The sequence below is a fragment of the Coregonus clupeaformis genome, chromosome 16 (genome assembly GCF_020615455.1).
Source record: "Coregonus clupeaformis isolate EN_2021a chromosome 16, ASM2061545v1, whole genome shotgun sequence".
Taxonomy (NCBI): Eukaryota; Metazoa; Chordata; class Actinopteri; order Salmoniformes; family Salmonidae; genus Coregonus; species Coregonus clupeaformis.
In genome coordinates, this window is record NC_059207.1 from 4,580,003 (window position 1) to 4,605,260 (window position 25,258).

At 47.1% G+C, this 25,258-nt stretch overlaps 1 protein-coding gene across 1 annotated transcript in view; it reads right to left on the reverse strand.

Annotated features, from left to right (window-relative positions):
* The window catches only part of LOC121572601 (titin-like), a 53,254-nt gene that overhangs the window by 21,372 nt on the left and 6,624 nt on the right, over positions 1–25,258 (reverse strand). Inside the window, exon 2 of the mRNA XM_045225874.1 lies at positions 8,258–8,602. Coding sequence (XP_045081809.1) covers positions 8,258–8,602 — 345 coding nt within the window. The remainder of the gene's footprint in view (positions 1–8,257; positions 8,603–25,258) is intronic.

Consider the following 25,258-nt stretch of genomic DNA (forward strand, 5'->3'; position numbering starts at 1 on the left):
AATAGCTGTGCAGCGATGCGCCCCAACCAACCTGACAGAGCTTGAGTGGATCTGCAGAGAAGAATGGGAGAGACTCCCCAAATACATGCTGCCAAAGGTGCTTCAACAAAGTACTGAGGAAAGGGTCTGAATACTTATGTGAATGTGATATTTCAGTTTTGTATATTTTATAAATTTGCAAACATTACTAAAAACCTGTTTTTGCTTTGTCATTATGGGGTATTGTCACGGATCCCCCCGGTACTGCTGCTCATTCCGATCACCAGCTCCAGAGGTCTACGTCACCGGCCTTCTAGGTGTCGCTGAACTAGATCATTACCACCAACACCGGACTGTCTTGTCTCATTACGCACACCTGGTTCCCATTCCCCCTTGATTAGTATGTGTATATATGTGCCCTCTGTTCCCCATTGTCCTTGTCGATTGTTGTCCCATGTCCGTTGGTCTCGTGAGTACCGTGTATAGTGCTCTTGTTGTTTACGGGTCTCGTCCCGTGATTGTGTAGAGGTTACACCTCGCTCTTTGTTTGTGTTACATCCCTTTGATATATATATAGCAGGGGAGGGAATGGCTGGCAGGGATGTAGCTCAGTTGATAGAGCATGGCGTTTGCAACGCCAGGGTTGTGGGTTCGATTCCCACGGGGGGCCAGTATAAAAAAATATGTATTCACTAACTGTAAGTCGCTCTGGATAAGAGCGTCTGCTAAATGACTAAAATGTAAATGTAAATATATATATACGTGTTTGTGTTAGGTGAAGTAAATAAAACCCATAATACGTATTCCTGCGCCTGTCTTCTAATCATTATACAACGTGACAGGTATTGTGTGTAGATTGATTTTTTTTTAAATAATCCATTTTAGAATAAGGCTGTAATGTAACAAAATGTGGAAAAAGTCAAGGGGTCTGAATACTTTCCGAATGCACTGTATATTTTCAAACAGCCCTATTGTGAATTAAGAACAGGCGTCAAACGCCTCAGTTCCTGTAACCAGTCACATATATTTCCACACTAGGAGGTTGGAATAAGACTGTGTAATTGTGAAAATGATATAATGCCCTTTTAGTGTAAGCTGTTTAAAAAGAGCTCCTGAAATGTCTGCCAGTTTTGGTGAGATGGAGCTTTGGCCTGCCTGGTGACATCACCAGGCTGTAAATTATTAGACCAATAAGAAAGAGAGTTCCTGATCTCTCTGCAAATAACAGCTAGTTTTCAGTTTTTCCCTCCCCACTAAGACCACTCCCGGACAGTCCTAGGAAAATTATTGCTTGAGAAATTGTTATTTGCTATGAAGCAATTTTTGTTACTTTTTGACAATTTTCATTGTGAACAATCAAAGTTAGGTACTTAATTGTTATCCAGAAATTATTTTATATTGAGATAAAAATGGCTGCATTGGACCCTTAGGTGACAGAGGTTTTCATTAAGAGAAAGAGTTAACAAAACTATTAATAAGATACTTTTTCCCCCCTGAAAAGTGAGAGAAAATGTACATTGAACTCGTGTTGAATGCTTTTAGCTTGTTTTCTGTGTTCTTCAAACACTCTATACTCTACACCCTAATTGAGCAGCTGGGGTCTGGTGTTTTCGTCCAGATAAACAGATGAAGAGAGGTGAGAAAATAGGTTGTGGTTTTGATGCACTGAAATGAGAGATGTGGTGAGAACTGAATGCCAGTCTTCCTGTAGTGCAGGGTGCTTGTCTTCAGCAGAGAAAGATGCATGTTAGGTCCCTTATCGTCAACCCCCCCTGCCGAGAGAGAGAGAGAGAGAGAGAGAGAGAGAGAGAGAGAGAGAGAGAGAGAGAGAGAGAGAGAGAGAGAGAGAGAGAGAGAGAGAGAGAGAGAGACACTCTCTCCGTGTTAGTCTGTGAGAGGCCCAGGGATGTTCACCGCAGCAGGTCTCAGGCAACACTGAGCTGCTCCTCCTCACTTGGCCCCTCCTCTACCTCTGACCTATATCATATTCTCCATAAAAGGTGACTAGCTGCTTCTCAGAATATGGAGCTGTGATCAGTGAAAAGAAAAAACAGGAAATAGTAAAGGGATGAATAACATCATGAGAAAGTCAATTTTGATTTAACTCTTTATTTGTCTTTATAAGTGACAAATACAATACAATCGTCAACTGCTGGGTACTTTACCCTTTAAGGCCACCTTATTAGAAATAACCAAATCACTAATATACACAACAGAGATCTAAGTTAAGAGAGGCCAAAAGAGGCAACTACTCCTGTGTGGCAATTAAACAGTTGTGTTTTGACTTCTAACTCCTCCTCTCTAACCACACCATTACTAGTGGAGTCTTTTGTTTAGACATGTAGCTAGCTAGCTAGCTAGCTATAAAAATGAACGATAATGCCAACTCATAATGTTACTACCCTGCATGAATCTACAGGTAGGTAAAGCTTACCAACTAGTTAGGTTCAATGTTAGTTAGCTAGCTAACATTAGGCTATAACTAGCAATGCAAATGGTTCTGAGATATGAATAATATTACTACATAGATCATACACATAACGTTTGTAAGTGAGCCAGCCAGCCAGCTAACGTTAGCTAGCTAGCTAACAGTACATTTTAACTTGCAATGAAAACGACTTTCTGACTAAATTAGAAACTTATAATATCTGAAAATTTAGCTAGCTAGACTCTCTTACCCGTATACATGGATGAACGCTTCTCCCTCTCTGTCACGGATGCCATGGTTGCCCTTAGTTTGAAGATGCAATCCGGAGACAGATGTTTTATACAACAGCCTTCTGTGTAAGTTGACTGAGAACACATTCTCATTTACAGCAACGAACTGGGGAATAGTTACAGGGGAGAGGAGGGGGGATGAATGAGTCAATTGGAAGCTGGTGATGACTAGGTGGCCATGATAGTATGAGGGGCCAGATTGGGAATTTAGCCAAGACACTGGGGTTAACACTCCTACTCTTACAATAAGTGCCATGAGATCTTCAGTGACAACAGAGAGTCAGGACACCCGTTTAACGTCTCATCCGAAAGACTGCACCCTAATTGTCTGCATCACTTCCAATCCCCCATATGTTTTTTTTTCTCTCGCAAATATATATATATATATACATACATATACACATACATATACACATACCTAATTTACATGTAAATACCTCTACATACATATATATATACATATCCTTTAAAAATATATATTTCCCTTTATTACTTTCCAACCCCACCACCCCTTCCCTAATTGGAGTAAACTAGTGAACAACAATGCTTAGGCCTCTACTTCCAGCTTATACATACTATATACATTTTATGGACACAGTCAATTTTACAATAATTATATTTAGTTTGTTTTTACTCCTGAACTTCCTCTACCCTCAACCTCTCCGATCATTTTCATGATATCCATCCGGTTTGCTTCTATATGCCATATCTTTCTAACTGTGATCTTTCACAAAAGCTCTCAACCTATAACCTATATACTTATTATAGACACAGTATGCTTTACATTAGTTATCTTGTTGTTATTAGTTGTTGTTAGTTGTAATTAGTCCCATCCTTCAGCTCCATTCAACACCTCCCATCTATCTCTTAACACCATCCATATTGGATTTCTATTTGCCATATATTTTTCAACTGTACTGTGATGTTTCACAAAAGTTCTGAACCCTTCTATTCTCATTGTTTCTACAGATTGTAAATTGAAAATAAACATGTCTGCTAAAAGTATTATTATATTATTGATCGATTGACTATGACGTTTCACCTGATAATTTGTTGGTTCTCTTTGAGAATGTCTTTGAGTCTACTGTATCATTAGTCCTGCGTCGAACAGTGACCTGTGAAGTTATATGAAATTCCTGAATAATCCCTATAGGTGTACCTTGATTCAAATGTGTGAAAAGGTCCTCTATAGGTGCCAGCTAATGCCCCTTTTTTTGCAATTTGTACTTCATTGTCTAACTGACATTAGAAAGGTGATAAGTGCATCAACCACAGTGAGCCAGTGATGACCTGATATTATTAGTTATTGGCTCTGATACCCAGACAGATCTGCAGGCTTTGATCATGAGCTAAAAGGGTCAGGGCTATGGTTAACGTTTGGGCTAGGGTTAGGGAGAATAGGATTGGGGTCTGAGGTAGAGGCGGGACCAGTGAGCAACACATCACTTCCTGTGGTATGAGTGACAGGAAGGAGCAGCTCAGTGATGAGTGATACCTGCTGAGGTGAACATCACTGGGCCTCTCATAGACTAACACTGGGGGATGACATGGCCCTTATGTCCTCTCTCTCTCTCACCAGATTTCCAGTCCACCTGCCAACACATCAGTGTGGTTGGTGAAGCATTTGAGTGTAAATGTGTGGGTGATTTTAGGGGGGATTGGCGATAAGGGGATGTGAGACAGAGACACTGACCAACCGTCATTTTCCATTGCGGTAGACTTAACATGCGTCATTCTCTCTCTCTCTCTCTCTGCTGAAGACAAAAAAACCTGCACCACAGGAAGACTGGCCTTCAGCTCTCAGCTCTCACCACACCTCTCAGTGCATCAAAACCACACACACTCTTTTCACACATCTCTTCATCTGTTCATCTGGATGAGAAACACTAGACCAGACCCCTGCTGCTCAATTAGATGTTCAAAGTATTTTTTTTAAAATACCAACAAGGTAAAAGTATTTCCCATACTATAAAGCATTCAAAAAGCGTACAAAGTACAGACACCTTTAACTTGACTTGAAAAGTATCATCTATTTATACATTTGCCAACTCTTTTCCTTCATGAAAAAACAACTGCAGTCAGTATCAATGTTCACAGTGATAGTTATTAATGCTTATACACAGTGCTTAAGTTGTAAATCGGGAGGTATCGGAATAAAAAGTGAATGCGAGAAGGGGGTGACCTGGGGGGCTCTGAGGTACCGGAACGGATAAAAAAAAGCACCTTTATAATAAAGCAGTGCATGCATATCATCACATTTACGCAGTGGCATAGACAAGTAGATTCGCTTACAGAAGTTGCACACATGGGAAGAATTTGGCCTTTTATAAACACATTTCATGCAATTCTACAACATTTTATATGACTGGAGACTTTAGCAGAATATTTTTTAAAACTGCACAAATGATTGAAATGACATGATACTTTGACACTAAAAACGGATTTGCCACGCGATCCCGGGCTATATGCCTTGTGATTGGGCTACATAAACACAATCCACAGCTAGGCAATTTTCTGTGGTTAAATTATAGGCCTACCCCTGGAGTAGTATTCTGAATTATTTGATTTCTTTCTGAACAGACAGCAGTAATTATATAACATTGGCAAATGTATTTCAGTGAATCAGAGGTGCTGCAGCTCCTCCAGCACCCTTACCGCGGCTATGATTCTATAAGGAAATAAATGATGATGTGCAATGCTGGAGAGATGAGAGTTGCAGGCTCATGTCTATCAGAGCAGAGAGAGGGAGAGAGACCATAGAAAGTGAATCTCATTCTAGTTCTGAGAGAGAGAGATACAGGCGCGCTTCTCTCTCTCACCACAGCAACGGCCATGCATTGGTCTCAAACATGCGCTATAATGGCTGAAAATCGACGTTTTCACATTAAGTTTTTTAGGGCAGGAGAATTAATGAGGCGGCAACTCGAATGAACTTTGATCGCTTTTATTAGAATTTTTACATTGCAAACAGCTATTTCTTTTCTCAGCGAAACAGTCCACAACTGAGAGGTGTATAATTTGAGCCGCATTCTGCCGGAACAGGATCAGGCTCAAATTAAACACTGCTTATACAGGTGCATTCACATGCTGTGGCATCAGTTCAGCTTACATTGCAAACAGCTATTTCTTTTCTCAAGTAGAGGTACCGGATCCAGCCAAATAGGTTCTGGAGCGAAACAGTCCACAACTGAGAGGTGTATAATTGAGTCAGATCCTGCCGGAACAGGATCCGGCTCAAATTAAACACTGCTTATACAGGTGCATACACATGCAGTGGCGTCAGTTCAGCTAAACCTAGGATATGGCAAAGTGAGGGTGGGGGATATTTTTTTCGGGGGGGATGGGGGGTGGAAGTTGACGCTGATTTACTGCATTTCTACACAATTTATCAACTCTAAAATGCTATTTGGAGAACAGCAAAAACAAAAACAGCCATTAATTATCACTGCAAATGATCAATTGATCAATGATGAATTGATGTTTACTGATCATGAAAAGCATACAGTTACTTGCTGTATAACTCTGATGATAGAGCTAAATGTGCACAATTGTTTTGCATGGAATAATCAGGAAATGTGTAGGTCTGACTATGCACTTCAAGAGGTGATGATATTAGCGGAGCTGTGGGCCTCCCTTGCCCCCCAGCAGGCAAATTGAGCGCTCTACACCTTATTGTGATGTTTTATTGAAAGTGACCTATAAAATGTCAAACACTATAGTATATACTCAATCTCATCATAACTGGACTTATTTACTAGTGGAACGGCACATACAGTGCAATGTGAAATAGATGCATAATACACGCTGTCAAGTCACAACAAGGCCGACATCAAATGCAGACATCCATAGTTTGGGGAAGATATTTCTTCACCATAAAATTGCACCTTTATAATGAAGGATTTCATACATCTAGCATCGCATTTGCAGACTAATGTAAGATAGGCTACTATTCCTAATGTGATGAGTAGATTGCACAGTCAGAATTTAGGCTAATAATATAACTCAATCACTCTTAGCAAAACAGACAGTTCTGAACACGTAGGTCTAATCAGAGATGTTTCTTCTCTATTCTTTGCACAGGAAAAATGTGGCCTTTTATAAACAAATTAGTATCCTACTCTGGTGACACTGACAACAGATCATTAAAAGTGACCTTGTCTTGAATGCAACCATCTAATCTGGCCTACGGGAAAGGGGAGACACAAATTGTACAATATGATGTCCATCTAGCCTGAAGGAGGAAATTATTGTACCCAAAAAACTTTCCAGTGGTACTGATCCAATGATAAAGACAGTGAATATGTTCGCGCTCACCGGGGATTTGGCCTCCGCTGGTGCCAACAACATAAGCTACTGTTCGCTCAATTGGTAGAGACAGATTTGTCTTGTTATTGTGTTCTCTTTTCAGCAATAGCCATTTGCTTTCTGAACTATGTTTTCCTTACGATTGTATTTTGAAAAATGCGATAGGCCTAGGCATATTTAACAGCTTTTCACTAACCGCCACAACTCAACAATAAGCAATTTGGTAGGCTGTTTGTCTTGCCGCGTGCACTGCTCAAATTGCACGTTTAAAACAATCCACAGCCCATTTTTTAAATAAGATTATACTCTGTGGCCAAATCATGCTCTCTGGTGTTGTATTTTGAATGATTTTATTTATTTATGTACAGGCACGAGTAATTATATAGCTAATTGTGCCGACATCAATATGGATGTAACCGGTGCATAAAACAGCTGGTGGCAAGGCTTACATGGCCGAGTTCAAATGCGACATCAAATTCAAAGCAATCGGCGCACTGCCTAAACGGCTGACCAGCAAAGCAAACTGCCTGGCACTGCTCTGCTTTCTTAAAGTGAGAGAAAAGGCGCACAGGCTGGCAGCTTCTCCCCTAGCGATGCTCCGCATGGTCCTTAACCCAGCCAATCAATATGCTAAACATCCGTTGTATTTTAATTAGGATTAGAATGATTTTAGTCTACTTTTTTGTAGCCTACTTTTACATGTTTGACTGCCATACCCTGCCATACCCAACTGACACCCCTGTACATAAGGATTTGGTGAAAGCAAGTAACATACTACATATACTCTACTGACATTGGCCTTAGCTTTATTTATTTCCTGGTGGTGTAGATTATGATGAAGCTGGTCAGACAGCAGAGGAGAACTCCAGTTCTTATGATGGAGAGAAGGACAAGGATTCTCATTTGTTGATCAGCAACTGAAATAACAAGAATTCTCAGTCTAGGTTGCTATAAGACGCTGTTGTACTTTATTTATATTCTGTGGTACTTTCATGGTACATCATATCAATTCATTTACGAAAGATTCTCACTTAAAATAACAGAATAAACATACCTTCTTCACAATGCTCTGTAAGGTCCTTTTCAGAATCTTTATGACCTTTTGGAAGATTAGGAGAGATAAATATTCCCACTGTTATTCCCACTGTAGTACGATAGTATTATATCTCCAACATTTTCTCAATAATATCTCTGATACCTCATATACATGTTAGTGCATTTGGAGTCATAGCAGACAAGTTGTTGAAAAGATTACCTTGGACCTTCAGGAGAGTTGCATTGGTGAAAATGACGTATTTATCCAACATTCCACAGAAGTAAAGACCAGAATCAGCTACATCCAACACTGTGATTTTGAGGAAGATTATTATATGGCTGACAAACATTTCCATATGGCTGGGCTGAAAACCATTGTGATGCTGGACAGTTGACTCGGAGCTAAACATAGACGCGATGCCTAGGGGCTCTGAGTAGTTGACTTGCTTGAACCAGCCAACGTGTCCTGGAGCTCCAGTGACATTGGTGCACTGCAGAGTGACATTATCTCCAGGATGGACCACCACTGAGGGAGGAGGAGAGACCGACACAACAGGGGTCAGATCTGAAAGAGAGAAGACAAAGGTTTAGAAACAATTCCAAACATAGAACTTTCTGTTCACTCATGCACTACTATACCTAAACCTAGTCTTAACTATGAATCATAAACTCGTAATGACTTAGATAACTTACACAAGCCATAGATGACAAGAGCTGATAAACATATGCGTGCCATTCTGTGTTTAGATCTACACTGCCAGTCCATGAAGGAAGGACTACATCTTTATTAGAAAGTGATTTATGATTAGGGGCGGGACATGGTGTGAGAGCCATAGAGGCAAACAATGACCACAGATAGTTTTTTTCTTACAACCAATCCCTGATTTTCCACTCTTTCATTTGGTTTGAGAGAGAATGATAAGATATTAGTTATAGACTGTAGTTTATCATCATAGAGGTTCCCAGAACTGACCATTTTAAGTTGGTCAAACACACTGTATATTTTCCATTTTAAAGTAATAACGTGTAAATAAAGTGTCTGGATTACAGTAAATATACAAAAAAAATCTGTTTTCACAGTGATGACACCCATTACAGTTGGGTCTAATCATTCTATTGGGCATTCTATCCACCCCCCTTGTGTGGATAACAATTGGCTGGAGTTGGTGGTTGTTAACCAACAGGGGGCACTCCTCTGACTGCACCAATTAGATCACTGAACGGAAGAACACATGTGTTTGGCAGGAGCATTGGCTTTTAGTCCACCTATAGTATACCTTAAAGGTATTCTGAGCTTCGCTGCATTACATTTGATCATAGTGTCACGGTTAACTAAGCCAGAACCCAGAAGCAGACCAGGACAAGGTACGTTGAGACAAAGGTGAGTGTTTATTAATAGATTCCGAGTGAGGCTGAATAATCCAGGGAACAGAGCGGGTGGCGTGGATGGGTTGTTGAGGGTGCAGTGGTTGGTCCGGTACTGGCTCGGCAGCCGCCGACCATCAGGCAGAGGTTGGGTGAAGGTTCCGGGTGAGAGACTGCAGACAGAACAAAACGGAGGTCAGTACACAGCAAGTCAAAAAGGTGCAAAACAACAAAACTAACACTAATGGCTCAGAGACTGATACGCTGACAAACATACTGTTCATGGCTAACGATCCGGCAGGAACTGGATGTTGGGCCAGAGCCTAAGAAGGGTGATGATCAGGACCAGGTGTGCAGATTGCTGATGGGATGCAGGTGCGGAAACAAGAGCGCTCCCCGGAGCGTTCCCGAACCCTCGGGAAACTGGAGATTACGAACAGGAACACTAGTCACCAGACAGGACCCGACTCAGACAGCCGGGATCGTTACAGTACCCCCCTCCGACGTAACGCCACCGGGCGGACTCCCCGGAGCGCCAGGATGGAGGCGGTAGAAGTCACTGATGAGGTCCGCATCTAGGACCTGTCGCCGCGGAATCCAACTCCTCTCTTCAGGGCCATACCCCTCCCAGTCCACGAGATACTGGAAACCCCGGCCCCGCCGTCTGGAATCCATGATGCGACGCACCGTGTAGGCAGGACCACCTCCGATCATCCGAGGAGGAGGAGGAGGAGGCGGAGGAGGCAACAGAGGACTGAGGAAGACAGGCTTGAGGCAGGAGACATGAAAGGTGGGATGGACTCTGAGCGTCCTCGGTAGTTTGAGTCGAACTGCCACTGGATTGATCACCTTCTCCACCACAAACGGACCAATGAACTTCGGTAACAACTTCCTAGACTCAGTCCGTAACGGAAGATCCCGTGGCCAACCAAACCCTATCTCCGATGGTATAGGTGGGAGCGGGGATCCGCGACGATTCGCCTGGAGCTGATACCGGTCCGAAACTCTAAGGAGCGCCTTTCTGGCCCGATGCCAGGTCCGGTGGCAACGACGAATATGGGCCTGAACAGAAGGCACTGAGAGCTCCTTCTCCTGAGAAGGAAACAGGGGAGGTTAGTAGCCATACAGGCACTGGAAGGGAGACATCCCAGTGGCAGATGTAGGAAGAGTATTGTGGGCATACTCAACCCAAGGCAACTGAGAGACCCAGGAGGTGGGGTTGGAAGAGACCAGACAGCGTAGCGTTGATTCCATCTTCTGGTTGGCTCTCTCCGCCTGACCATTGGATTGGGGGGTGAAAACCAGATGTGAGACTGACAGTAGCTCCAATGGCCAAACAGAAGGACTTCCAGACAGCAGAGGTAAACTGAGGGCCACGGTCGGAAACGATATCACTGGGCAAACCGTGGACCCTGAAAACCTCCCTAACCAGGATCTCGGACGTCTCCGAGGCAGAGGGAAGCTTGGCAATTGGCACAAAGTGGGCGAACTTGCTGAATCTGTCCACGATAGTCAGAACGACCGTGTTCCCCTCAGAAGCGGGCAACCCCGTGACGAAGTCCAGGGCCAGATGCGACCATGGTCGCCGGGGAATAGGAAGGGGGTGAAGTAGTCCAGAGCTGGGCCGATTGGTACTCTTATTCTGCGCACACACTGGACAGGCAGCAACAAAACCCCCGAGTATCCTCGGCCATGGCAGGCCACCAAAAACGTCTGCGAAGAAACGCCATTGTCCGAGCCACGCCAGGGTGACAAGCCATCTTGCTGGCGTGGGACCATTTGAGGACAGCAGGACGAACCGACTCAGGCACAAACAACCGACCGGGTGGACCGTTACGGGACCGGGCTGAGTCCGAAGGGCCGCCAGCACCTCCTCCTCAATCTTCCACATAACTGCTCCCACGACGCAGTTCCGGGGGAGGATTGTCTCGGTCTTGGACCCACTCTCCTCCGTCTTGGAGAACATCCGGGACAAGGCGTCCGCCTTGCCGTTCTTAGATCCAGGTCGGAACGTCAGGGGCAAACTTGAATCGTCCGAAAAACAACGCCACCTGGCCTGACGGGAGTTGAGACGTTTAGCCGATTGCACGTAAGCAAGATTCTTGTGGTCCGTCCAGACAATAAACGGTTGCTCCGCCCCTCCAACCAGTGGCGCCACTCCTCCAAGGCAAGTTTCACCGCGAGAAGCTCCCGGTTACCCACATCGTAATTCCTCTCCGCAGGCGAAAGGCGACGAGAGTAGTAGGCGCAGGGATGGAGTTTACTGTCCGTGGAGCATCGCTGCGACAGGATGGCGCCAACTCCCACATCAGACGCGTCCACTTCAACGACGAACTGACGGGCCGTGTCCGGTTGAGAGAGAATCGGTGCGTTGGTGAATCGCCTCTTCAAATCCAGAAACGCTCGATCCGCCTCCGGATTCCACTTGAAGGTCCTGATACTGGAAGTCAAGGCAGTTAACGGAGCGGCCACACGGCTGTAATCCCGGATGAATCTGCGGTAGAAATTCGCAAACCCCAAAAATCTCTGGAGCTGCAATCTCGTACCGGGCTGGGCCCATTCCAGAACCGCTCTAACCTTCTCCTGGTCCATCCTAATCTCTCCCCTGGAGATGATGTACCCGAGAAAGGATGTCGTGTGGGCGTGAAACTCGCACTTCTCGGCCTTCACGAACAGGCGATTCTCCAACAATCGCTGCAGAACCTGCCGGACATGCTGGACGTGGTCGGAAGGTTCCTTCGAGAAGATCAGAATGTCATCCAGGTAAACAAACACAAAGAGACCGATCATATCTCTCAGGACGTCGTTCACCATACTCTGGAATACCGCTGGAGCATTGGTCAGTCCAAACGGCATCACCTGATACTCGGTGACCCATCGGTGTATTGAAACCCGTCAACCACTCGTCCCCCTCTCTGATCCGGACCAGGTGATACGCATTGCGTAGGTCTAGCTTGGTGAACACCGTAGCACCCTGTAAGGAGTCGAAGGCAGAACTCATCAAGGGCAGGGGATACTTGTTCTTGACCGTGATGTCATTCAACCCCGATAATCAATACACGGTCGAAGAGAGCCATCCTTCTTACCCACAAAGAAGAATCCTGCCCCCCAGGGGTGATGACGAGGGACGAACGAGACCAGCAGCTAGGGACTCCTTGATGTAGGTCTCCAACGCCTCACGTTCAGGTCGGGAGATACTGTATAACCTTCCCTTGGGGTAGACAGCTCCAGGGACCAGGTTGATGGCACAATCATATGGTCGGTGGGGAGGGAGTGACAGAGCCTTCTGCTTACTGAAAACTTCCCCAAATCGTGATATGTCTCGGGAACCAGGGACAAATCTAGGGGTTTAGCCTCAATCACCTGACTGGGAACCGAATGGGGGCAGGCAGTCTTGAGACAGTTAGCATGACAATCAAGGCTCCAACTCGTTACCTTGCCCGTCACCCAATCGAACGTGGGATTGTGTTCCTTCAGCCAGGGGTATCCAAGGACCAGAGGAACATGGGAAGACGGCAGAATGAAGAATGAAATCATCTCAGAATGATTCCCCGACAACCGCATCTTAACCGGTTCAGTCCTCATCGTGATACGTGCCAGACTACTGCCGTTCAGAGTGGTCGCTTAATGGCTTCCGGCAATTGCTCCTTGGAAAGCCCCAGCTGTTCCACCAACTCGGCATCAAGAAAGCTTCCATCGGCACCTGAATCGATAAAAGCGTTAAGCGCTAAGCTCTGATTCCTGTTCACAAGGGTAGCCGGGAAACGGGGTCTGACAGAGGTACTGAGAGGTTGAAACTGGCTCGCTAAAAGTCCTCCCAACTTTAGCGAGCCGGGCAGTTTGACGACCGCCGGGAACAAGTGGAGATGTAATGTCCCGAGCTACCACAGTAGAGGCAGCAGTTGGTCTTACGTCTATGTTGACGCTCCTCCTTGGTTAACCCGTGCCGCCCCACTTGCATGGGTTCAGAATCGGGAGAGAGGACCTCTCCACTAATCCATTGTGGTGGAGAATGATCGACGTGTTCTGGTCCACCACCCGACCCGACTGGGAACTGAGAAGCTGATCGATTGGACGGACCCCATTGCTTCTCCCTCCTTCGCTCTCGGACTCGATTATCCACCCGAATAGACAAAGCTACCAAGCTGTCCAGGTCACTAGGCTCCGGATAGGAGATCAACTCATCCTTGAGCTGCTCCGACAGACCCTGGTAAAAGGCCGCTTGCAGAGACTCCTCGTTCCACCCACTCTCCACAGCCAACGTCTTGAACTCGATCACGAAGTCGGCCACGCTGCGCAGTTCCTTGGCGAAGCGAAAACAGGCGCCTAGCTGCGTCCCTCCCTCGGACGGAATGGTCGAAGAGCTTCCTCATCTCGGCCGTGAACCCCTGGTATGAAGCCATGCAGGGATCCTGTCGTTCCCAAACGGCTGAAGCCCACTCCAGCGCTCGACCACGCAGCAACTCAATCACAAAGGCTATCCTAGCCTTGTCTGTGGCATAAGAGTAGGGCTGTAGATCGAACACTAGTCCACACTGCATAAGGAAGGAACGGCATCTTCCCAGCTCCCCCTCATACTTATCCGGCGTCGGAACCTTGGGCTCACGGATGGACACAGCTTCAGAAGCGGCAGGCGAGATGGGTGAAACCGGTAGTGGATCCTCCACCGGACACTTGCGTTGGTTCTGGACCTCCGTCAGACCGGTAGAAAGGTTCCGAACTGACAACGCGATCTCCTGTAGTACCGTGCTATGATGGCCCAACATCTTCTCCTGCTGGGTAATAGCATGGCGAACAGAGTCCAGGTCCGCTGGGTTCATTACTGGCCGGATCGTTCTGTCACGGTTAACTAAGCCAGAACCCAGAAGCAGACCAGGACAAGGTACGTTGAGACAAAGGTGAGTGTTTATTAATAGATTCCGAGTGAGGCTGAATAATCCAGGGAACAGAGCGGGTGGCGTGGATGGGTTGTTGAGGGTGCAGTGGTTGGTCCGGTACTGGCTCGGCAGCCGCCGACCATCAGGCAGAGGTTGGGTGAAGGTTCCGGGTGAGAGACTGCAGACAGAACAAAACGGAGGTCAGTACACAGCAAGTCAAAAAGGTGCAAAACAACAAAACTAACACTAATGGCTCAGAGACTGATACGCTGACAAACATACTGTTCATGGCTAACGATCCGGCAGGAACTGGATGTTGGGCCAGAGCCTAAGAAGGGTGATGATCAGGACCAGGTGTGCAGATTGCTGATGGGATGCAGGTGCGGAAACAAGAGCGCTCCCCGGAGCGTTCCCGAACCCTCGGGAAACTGGAGATTACGAACAGGAACACTAGTCACCAGACAGGACCCGACTCAGACAGCCGGGATCGTTACACATAGAAGATAGTATTATGTTAGCTATGTTAGCTATGGCGTCATAGTTAGCTAGCTGAATAAAGTAAGTTAGAGTCTATTCCTAGAAACATTGAACCGCTGTAGTTTACAACAATTCTAATTTCTAAAGTGGAAGTTGGGAGAGTTTTATTCGGGTGTTTCAGTGAAACAATTATAGTTTCTGAGGTGGAAGTTGGGAGAGTTATATTTGGGGGTTGTGGTGAGGGAGGCCCCGCTCTCTCCTTTCCCAGATGTTTAGTTCATTTCATTCCGATCTCCTCTGCATTATTGTAGCCATTTGCTACAGCCTGTCAACTATGCCTCTGCCTATCCCTGTTCTCTCCTCTCCGCACAGGCTACACAAACGCCTCACACCGCGTGGCTGCTGCCTCTCTAACCTGGTGGTCCCTGCACGCACCACACACCTGGAGTTCCAGGTCTCAGGCAGCCTCTGGAACTGCCGTTCTGCTGCCAACAAGGCTGACTTCATCCCAGCCTATGCTACCCTCCAGTCCCTCGACTTCCTGCCGCTGACGGAAACATGGATTACCACTGAAAACACTGCTACTCCTACTGCTCTCTCCTCGTCTGACCATGTGTTCTCGCATACCCCGAGAGCATCTGGTCAGAGGGGTGGTGGCACAGGAATCCTCATCTCTCCCAAGTGGACATTCTCAATTTTTCCCCTAACCCATCTGTCTATCTCCTCATTTGAATTCCATGCTGTCACAGTCACTAGCCCATTTAAGCTTAATATCCTTGTCATCTATCGCCCTCCAGGTTCCCTTGGAGAGTTCATCAATGAGCTTGACGCCTTGATAAGTTCCTTTCCTGAGGATGGCTCACCCCTCACAGTTTTGGGGGATTTCAACCTCCCTACGTCTACATTTGACTCATTTCTCTCTGCCTCCTTCTTTCCACTCCTCTCCTCTTTTGACCTCACCCTCTCACCGTCCCCCTACTCACAAGGCAGGCAATACGCTTGACCTCATCTTTACTAGATGCTGTTCTTCTACTAATCTCACTGCAACTCCCCTCCATGTCTCCGACCACTACTTTGTATCCTTTTCTCTCTCGCTCTCCTCCAACACCACTCACTCTGCCCCTACACAGATGGTAATGCGCCGCCGCAACCTTCGCTCTCTCTCTCCCACTACTCTCTCCTCTTCCATCCTATCATCTCTTCCCTCTGCTCAATCCTTCTCCTCCAATCTCCTGATTCTGCCTCCTCAACCCTCCTCTCCTCCCCTTTCTGCATCCTTTGACTCTCTGTGTCCCCCTATCCTCCCGGCCGGCTCGGTCCTCCCCTCCAGCTCCGTGGCTTGATGACTCATTGTGAGCTCACAGAACAGAGCTCCGGGCAGCTGAGCGGAAATGGAAGAAAACTAGACTCCCCTGCGGACCTGGCATCTTTTCACTCCCTCCTCTCTACATTTTCTTCATCTGTTTCTGCTGCTAAGGCCACTTTCTACCACTCTAAATTCCAAGCATCTGCCTCTAACCCTAGGAAGCTCTTTGCCACATTCTCCTCCCTGCTGAATCCCCCCCACCTCCTCCCTCTTTGTGGATGACTTCGTCAACCACTTTGAAAAGAAGGTTGACGACATCCGATCCTCGTTTGTTAAGTCTAATGACACTGCTGGTCCTGCTCACACTGCCCTACCCTATGCTTTGACTTCTTTCTCCCCTCTCTCTCCAGATAAAATCTTGCGACTTCTGACTGCAGGCCGCCCAACAACCTGCCCGCTTGACCTCATCCCCTCCTCTCTTCTCCAGACCATCTCCGGTGACCTTCTCCCCTACCTCACCTCGCTGATCAACTCATCCTTGACCGCTGGCTATGTCCCTTCCGTCTTCAAGAGAGCGAGAGTTGCACCCCTTCTCAAAAAACCAACACTCGATCCCTCTGATGTCAACAACTACAGACCAGTATCCATTCTTTCTTTTCTTTCCAAAACTATTGAGCGTGCCGTCTTTAGCCAACTCTCTTGCTATCTCTCTCAGAATTACCTTCTTGATCCAAACCAGTCAGGTTTCAGGACTGGTCATTCAACTGAGACTGCTCTTCTCTGTGTCACGGAGGCTCTCCGCACTGCTAAAGCTAACTCTCTCTCCTCTGCTCTTGTCCTTCTAGACCTGTCTGCTGCCTTTGATACTGTGAACCATCAGATCCTCCTCTCCACCCTCTCCAAGCTGGGCATCTCCGGCGCGGCTCACTCTTGGATTGCGTCCTACCTGACCGGTCGCTCCTACCAAGTGGCGTGGCGAGAAGCTGTCTCCGCACCACGTGCTCTCACCACTGGTGTCCCCCAGAGCTCAGTTCTAGGCCCTCTCCTATTCTCACTATACACCAAGTCACTTGGCTCTGTCATATCCTCACATGGCCTCTCCTATCATTGCTACGCTGACGATACACAACTAATCTTCTCCTTTCCCCCTTCTGATAACCAGGTGGCGAATCGCATCTCTGCATGTCTGGCAGACATATCAGTATGGATGACGGATCACCACCTCAAGCTGAACCTTGGCAAGACGGAGCTGCTCTTCCTCCCGGGGAAGGACTGCCCGTTCCATGATCTCGCCATCACGGTTGACAACTCCGTTGTGTCCTCCTCCCAGAGTGCGAAGAGCCTTGGCGTGACCCTGGACAACACCCTGTCGTTCTCCGCTAACATCAAGGCGGTGACCCGATCCTGCAGGTTCATGCTCTACAACATTCGGAGAGTACGACCCTGCCTTACACAGGAAGCGGCACAGGTCCTAATCCAGGCACTTGTCATCTCCCGTCTCGATTACTGCAACTCGCTGTTGGCTGGGCTCCCTGCCTGTGCCATTAAACCCCTACAACTCATCCAGAATGCCGCAGCCCGTCTGGTGTTCAACCTTCCCAAGTTCTCTCACGTCACCCCGCTCCTCCGCACACTCCACTGGCTTCCAGTTGAAGCTTGCATCTGTTACAAGACCATGGTGCTTGCCTATGGAGCTGTGAGGGGAACGGCACCTCCGTACCTTCAGGCTCTGATCAGTCCCTACACCCAAACGAGGGCATTGCGTTCATCCACCTCTGGCCTGCTGGCTCCCCTTCCTCTGCGGAAGCATAGTTCCCGCTCAGCCCAGTCAAAACTGTTCGCTGCTCTGGCACCCCAATGGTGGAACAAGCTCCCTCACGACGCCAGGACAGCGGAGTCACTCACCACCTTCCGGAGACATTTGAAACCCCACCTCTTTAAGGAATAGGATAGGATAAAGTAATCCTTCTACCCCCCCCCCCCCCTAAAAAAACAAAAAAACAAATTGTAAAGTGGTTATCCCACTGGCTATAGGGTGAATGCACCAATTTGTAAGTCGCTCTGGATAAGAGCGTCTGCTAAATGATGTAAATGTAAAGATAAACACAATAGTGTCAGCCCAACAGGACACTCAGGTCTGTCTATCTGGCCTCTTGTAATCTGGGTTGTAATTCTGCTTGAGAATGTAACAGAGAGAATGTTTGTTACGATCAAGATGATGATGATATCTATCAGAACAAACGTTATGTAGTTCAGCAATCGGGTTTGATTCTCTTGAGAAGGAGAAAAATAATATCTAAGTTTCAAATGAAGGAATTGGTAAGGTTGCTGACCAAAACAAATGGTGTAGTTAATAATACCTGTACCTATACTTGGTGCCCCGTGTGAGGATAAAATGATATTATCCAATTTTTGGGCATTTTATGCAACCTTTTACTTAGAGATCAGGTCTCTGATCGTTAAAATATATTAATGTATCTAATAATAAATAAATAAATAAATAAATAATAATCTATGTATCTAATAATAAAATAATAATAATAGTCTAATAATTTATAATGGGGAAGAATATGTGTTAAAGTTTACCTGATCGACTGGTGCAATTGGTAATCTATCAGTTCAGATTAAAAATAGGAAGGAAAAAAATGACATTAAGTACAGTATACGAGCAATCTTATTGAAGCAGTATATTTTCCTCTTACATGGACACATCGTTGAACATTACTGTGAAACATACATAACAGTACGTCGATTAGTAGCTATTAATATGCACGTTAGATGCAAATGACGAGTCTTTCTACACCTCTAGGTCCTCTGTTCGTTTCCTTGCATATCCCCCATGACAGTAGAATGATCCCAATCACAACCAGTGCAAGAGCGGTAAGAGTCATGGGAAATTCATACTCTGAAACCAAATGATTTGATGATTTCAATCTGCTCATTTTCAATAAATGTTTTATTGGAATAATATCAGGTAATAGTACACTTTATCTTACAATACAGGTTACCAATTATGCATGCTATAAAACTCTGGAAATGGTAAATTGGTAAAATAAGTGAAAGAAATTACATTGAATGTCCAGCTTGGTCCTGTTCCCAAACAGTATCTCCCCACATGAGGCCACAGCACAGTAGTAAGTCCCAGCATCAGAGAGGCTGAGGTTCCTCTTGGGGAGGTTGTAGACACAGCTCTGTGTAGGAGACCCAGTCTCAGGGCTTTTCTCACACTGATCACTCCTGTATCCATGGGTGTAAAATATTCCTGAACGGGATTTTCCTCAGCCATGTCTGAACCAATAGACACTGTTCTCCTGCACAGGTCTCAGTGTGTATTGTACAGTTCAGAGTCACAGAGTCTCTTGGCTGGACTGACTTAGACACAAGCTTGCCGAATGAGATGCTTGGTACTGGAATCTGCACATTTTGCAATAAAGCCAAGGCTCTATATGATTCCATATGAATGGCATAATTTCTACATACAAAAAGCCAGACAGTTACGTATTATTAAACTTCTGTGTTACTTACCATCATACTCAAAAATACACCTTTCCCGAAGGTCACAGTTTCCAAAGTAACTGTATCCTAATATCTGACTGCCTTGCATCTGAAATGGTCAGCACAAAACGTAGAGTTATGAATATAACTACTGTTCTAGTTATCATACTATGGGGAGTCAAGGACCAATCACATTCACCTGAAGAAAGCAAAAAACAAGCCCAACGGGCCAATGAATGCAGAGCCTGCCTCGGAAGCCCCGCCTTCCTGGCTATAACACCAGGGCTCGCATTAATTTAGTAAATTCAGTACCGCTCTTGAGCGAGCTCAAACCCCCTGACGGCGCGGGGCCAAAATATGTTATACCTTGTTCTCTCCTTCAGGGAACAGGTAGTTATATTCATAACAGTACGTTCCCTTTCAGTCGGTAACGTGATATAACATACAATGGGGACACATAATCCCGCCCCAAGCTAGCTCAGAGGGTAGCAAACTAGGAGGCACACGGCAGCCCAATCACACAGAGGTTCCACTGGCTCCAAAAGGGGGTCTAATACTTACCCGAGATGCCTGAACTGTCAGAGCCTTATGAGGCAGGGAACCAGAAAATGCTGCAACTTGGCTCTGCGCACTGACACGCTGCAGCCCAAGTCCATAGACACCACAGTTCCAAGAAACTTTCCACACAGAGCACAATACTTACCTTACAAGCCTGAAATGTCAGAACTCATACAAGGAACCGGAAGTCCACAACAACAGAACAGCTGCTGTAACTTGGCAAAGCGCACACACGCGCTGCATAGCATTGACCAGAGTCCGTGAACCACAGCAGCCCGAGGCTCAAACCCACAGGAAAACCTGCAGTACCCTGGAATCTGTGTACTCATGCGCTGCCGTGGCAGCCCATGGCTCAAACACACAGGGAACTGTGGTAACCCTGATAAATGCACACTCTGCGCACTTCCGCACACAGTTGTAATGGTGCCAGAGGGGATGGCTGCAGTTTTATGGACTCTTAACCAACCGTGCTGTTTAAAAAAAAAAAATTGCATTGTTTGTAACTTATTTTGTACATAAGGTTACTGCTACTGTCTTTATGACCGAAAAGAGCTTCTGGACATCAGAACAGCGATTACTCACCTTGAACTGGACGAATAATTTTTATTTAATGAGTTCTTACGAGAGGGATTTGGTCCAGACACCCGACAGGGCCCGCATCCCCGTCATTCGCAGTAGAAAGAAAAGGAGATATCGCGGAAAGAGATCGGGGTGCCTGTTAAGGAGCCGGCGACGAGTGGCTAATCTGCCTTTGCCATCGATACTATTGGCCAACGTACAATAGCTTGATAAGAAAGTGGACAAGCACGTATATCCTACCAACGGGACATTATAAACTGTAATATCTTATGTTTCACTGAGTCGTGGCTGAACGATGACATGAATAGCATACAGCTGGCGGGTTATACAATGTATCGGCACGATAGAACAGCAGCCTCTGGTAAGACAAGGGGTGGCGGTCTATGTATATTTGTAAACAACAGCTGGTGATTGATATCTAAGGATATCTCGAGGTTTTGCTTGCCTGAGGTAGAGTATCTCATGATAAGCTGTAGACCACAATATCTACCAAAAGAGTTTTCATCTATATTCTTCGTAGCTGTCTATTTACCACCACAAACCGATGCTGGCACTAAGACCGCACTCAATGAACTGTATACGGCCATAAGAAAACAGGAAAACGCTCATACAGAGGCGGCGCTCCTAGTGGCCGGGTACTTTAATGCAGGGAAACCTAAATCCGTTTTACCTCATTTCTACCAGCATGTTAAATGTGCAACCAGAGTGAAAAAAACTCTAGACCACCTTTACTCCACAAACAGAGATGCCTACAAAGCTCTCCCTTGACCTCCATTTGGCAAATCTGACCATAATTCTATCCTCCTGATTCCTGCTTAAAACAAAAACTAAAACAGGAAGCACCAGTGACTCGTTCAATAAGAAAGTGGTCAGATGAAGCAGATGCTAAGCTACAGGACTGTTTTGCTAGCACAAACTGGAAAATATTCCGAAATTCTTCCGATGGCATTGAGGAGCACACCACATCAGTCACTCGCTTCATCAATAAGTGCATCGATGATGTCGTCCCTACAGTAACTGTACGTACATACCCCAACCAGAAGCCATGGATTACAGGCGACATCCGCACTGAGCTAAAGGGTAGAGCTGCCACTTTCAAGGAGCGGGACTCTAACCCGGATGCTTATAAGAAATCCCGCTATGCCCTCCGACGAACCAACAAATAGGCAAAGCGTCAATACAGGACTAAGATCGAATCGTACTACAACGGCTCAGACGCTCGTCGGATGTGGAAGGGCTTGCAAACTATTACAGACTACAAAGGGAAGCACAGCCGCGAGCTGCCCAGTGACACAAGACTTCCAGACGAGCTAAATTACTTTTATGCTCACTTTCGAGGCAAGTAACACTGAAACATGCATGAGAGAATCAGCTGTTCCAGACGACTGTGTGATCATGCTCTATGTAGCTGATGTGAGTAAGACCTTTAAACAGGTCAACATTCACAAGGCCGCAGGGCCAGACGGATTACCAGGACGTGTACTCCGAGCATGCGCTAACCAACTGGCAAGGGTCTTCACTGACATTTTCAACTTCTCCCTGTCGGAGTCTGTAATACAAACATGTTTCAAGCAGACCACCATAGTCCCTGTGCCCAAGAACACTAAGGTAACTTGCCTAAATGACTACCGACCCGTAGCACTCACGTCTGTAGCCATGAAGTGCTTTGAAAGGCTGGTCATGGCTCACATCAACACCATTATCCCAGAAACCCTAGATCCACTCCTATCTGTATACCGCCCCAACAGATCCACAGATCATGCAATCTCTATTGCGCTCCACACTGCCCTTTCCCACCTGGACAAAAGGAACACCTATGTGAGAATGCTATTAATTGACAACAGCTCAGCGTTCAACACCATAGTGACCTCAAAGCTCATCACTAAGCTAAGGACGCTGGGACTAAACACCTCCCTCTGCAACTGGATCCTGGACTTCCTGACGGGCCGCCCCCAGGTGGTAAGGGTAGGTAACAACACATCTGCCACGCTGATCCTCAACACGGGGGCCCCTCAGGGGTGCGTGCTCATTCCCCTCCTGTACTCCCTATTCACTCATGACTGCATGGCCAGGCACGACTCCAACACCATCATTAAGTTTGCCGATGGCACAACAGTGGTAGGCCTGATCACCGACAATGACGAGACAGCCTATAGGGAGGAGGTCAGAGACCTGTCTGTGTGGTGCCAGGACAACAACCTCTCCCTCAACGTGAGCAAGACAAAGGAGATGATTGTGGACTACAAGAAAAAGTAGAGGACCGAGCACGCCCCCATTCTCATCGACGGGGCTGTAGTGGAGCAGGTTGAGGGCTTCAAGTTCCTTGGTGTCCACATCACCAACAAACTAACATGGTCCAAGCACACCAAGACAGTCATGAAGAGGGCACGACAAAACCTATTCCCCCTCAGGAGACTGAAAAGATTTGGCATGGGTCCTCAGATCCTCAAAAGGTTCTACAGCTGCACCACCGAGAGCATCCTGACTGGTTGCATCACTGCCTGGTATGGCAACTGCTAGGCCTCCGACCGCAAGGCACTACAGAGGGTAGTGCGTATGGCCCATTACATCACTGGGGCCAAGCTTCCTGCCATCCAGGACCTCTATACCAGGCGGTGTCAGAGGAAGGCCCTAAAAATTGTCAAAGACTCCAGCCACCCTAGTCATAGACTGTTCTCTCTGCTACCGCACGGCAAGCGGTACCGGAGCGCCAAGTCTAGGTCCAAGAGGTTTCTAAACAGCTTCTACCCCCAAGCCATAAGACTCCTGAACATCTAATCAAATGCTACTAAGACTATTTGCATTGCCCCCCCCAGCCCCGTCCTCTTTTACGCTGCTACTACTCTCTGTTTATTATCTATGCATGGTCACTTTAATAACTATACCTACATGTACATATTACATCAATTACTGTCAGATGGGAACCGATGTGGATGTGGTGGAGGAGTCAGGTGCAGGACACAGAGGTTAAGTCCAACAGATTTTAATAATCCAAAGTCAAATAACACGACCTCGACAAAAACAAGAGGCGAGGGAGCATTACGCAAACACGCGTAAACACTAAACATAAAACAAACAGAGTGCGAACACGTAGCTCCGAACAACATGACAGGGAAAAACAACACACAATAATACTAACACAAAACAAGGAACTATTAGGGCACGCAATCAACACACAATTGGCCACCGGTGGTACCGACAGACAAAAGCAATGGACTGCAGAAACATAGAGCGGTGGTAGCTAGTACTCCGGGGACGGCGCTCGCCGTAGCCTGCCCGAACCAGGAGGAGGAGCAGTCTCGGCCGAAACCGTGACAGTACCCCCTTGACGCGCGGCTCCAGCCGTAGCGCCGACCCGGCCTCGGGGACGGCCAGGAGGACGCGGACCCGGGCGCGTGGGATGCCCATGGTGAAACTCAGTCAGGAGGGATGGATCGAGTATGTCCCTCCTGGGCACCCAGCACCGTTCCTCCGGACCGTACCCCTCCCACTCCACGAGATACTGGAGACCACTCATCCGGCGCCTTGAGTCCAAGATGGTCCGGACCCTGTACACCGGGGCCCCCTCGATGTCCAAAGGGGGGCGGAGGGGTCTCTCCTATCTCATCCTCTTGGAGTGGGCCAGCTACCACCGGCCTGAGAAGAGACACATGGAACGAGGGGTTAATATTTTTATACTCTATAGGCAGTTGTAACCTGTAACACACCTCGTTCAATCTTCTCAGGACTTTGAAGGGCCCCTCAAACCGCCCGACCCAGCTTCCGGCAGGGCAGGCGGAGGGGCAGGTTTCGAGTCGAGAGCCAGACTCAATCTCCCGGTGCATACACCGGTCCCTCACTGCGGTGGCGGTCGGGCGCCGCCTTCTGTTGACGGATGGCACGCTGCAGATGGACATGGGCAGCGTCCCCACGTCTCCTCCGAGCGCCGAATCCACTCGTCCACCGCAGGGGCCTCGATCTGGCTCTCGTGCCATGGTGCCAGGACCGGCTGATAACCTAAAACACACTGGAAGGGTGTTAAATTGGTGGAGGAGTGGCGGAGAGAGTTCTGGGCCATCTCTGCCCAGGGGATGAACCTAGACCACTCCTCCGGCCGGTCCCGGCAATAGGACCTCAAAACCTACCCACATCCTGGTTGACACGTTCCACCTGCCCATTACTCTCTGGGTGATACCCGAGGTAAGGCTTACCGAGACCCCCAACCGTTCCATGAACGCCCCCCAAACTCTGGAGGTGAACTGGGGACCTCGGTCAGACACTATATCCTCGGGTACCCCATAATGCCGGAAAACATGGGTGAATAGGGCCTCAGCGGTTTGTAGGGCAGTAGGGAGACCCGGCATGGGAAGGAGACGACAGGCCTTGGAAAACCGATCCACAACGACCAAAATGGTGGTATTCCCCTGGGAGGGGGGAAGGTCGGTTACGAAATCCACCGATAGGTGGGACCATGGTCGTTGTGGAACGGGCAGGGGATGTAGCTTACCCCTGGGCAAATGTCTAGGCGCCTTACACTGGGCACACACCGAGCAGGAGGAGACATAAACCCTCACATCCCTGGCTA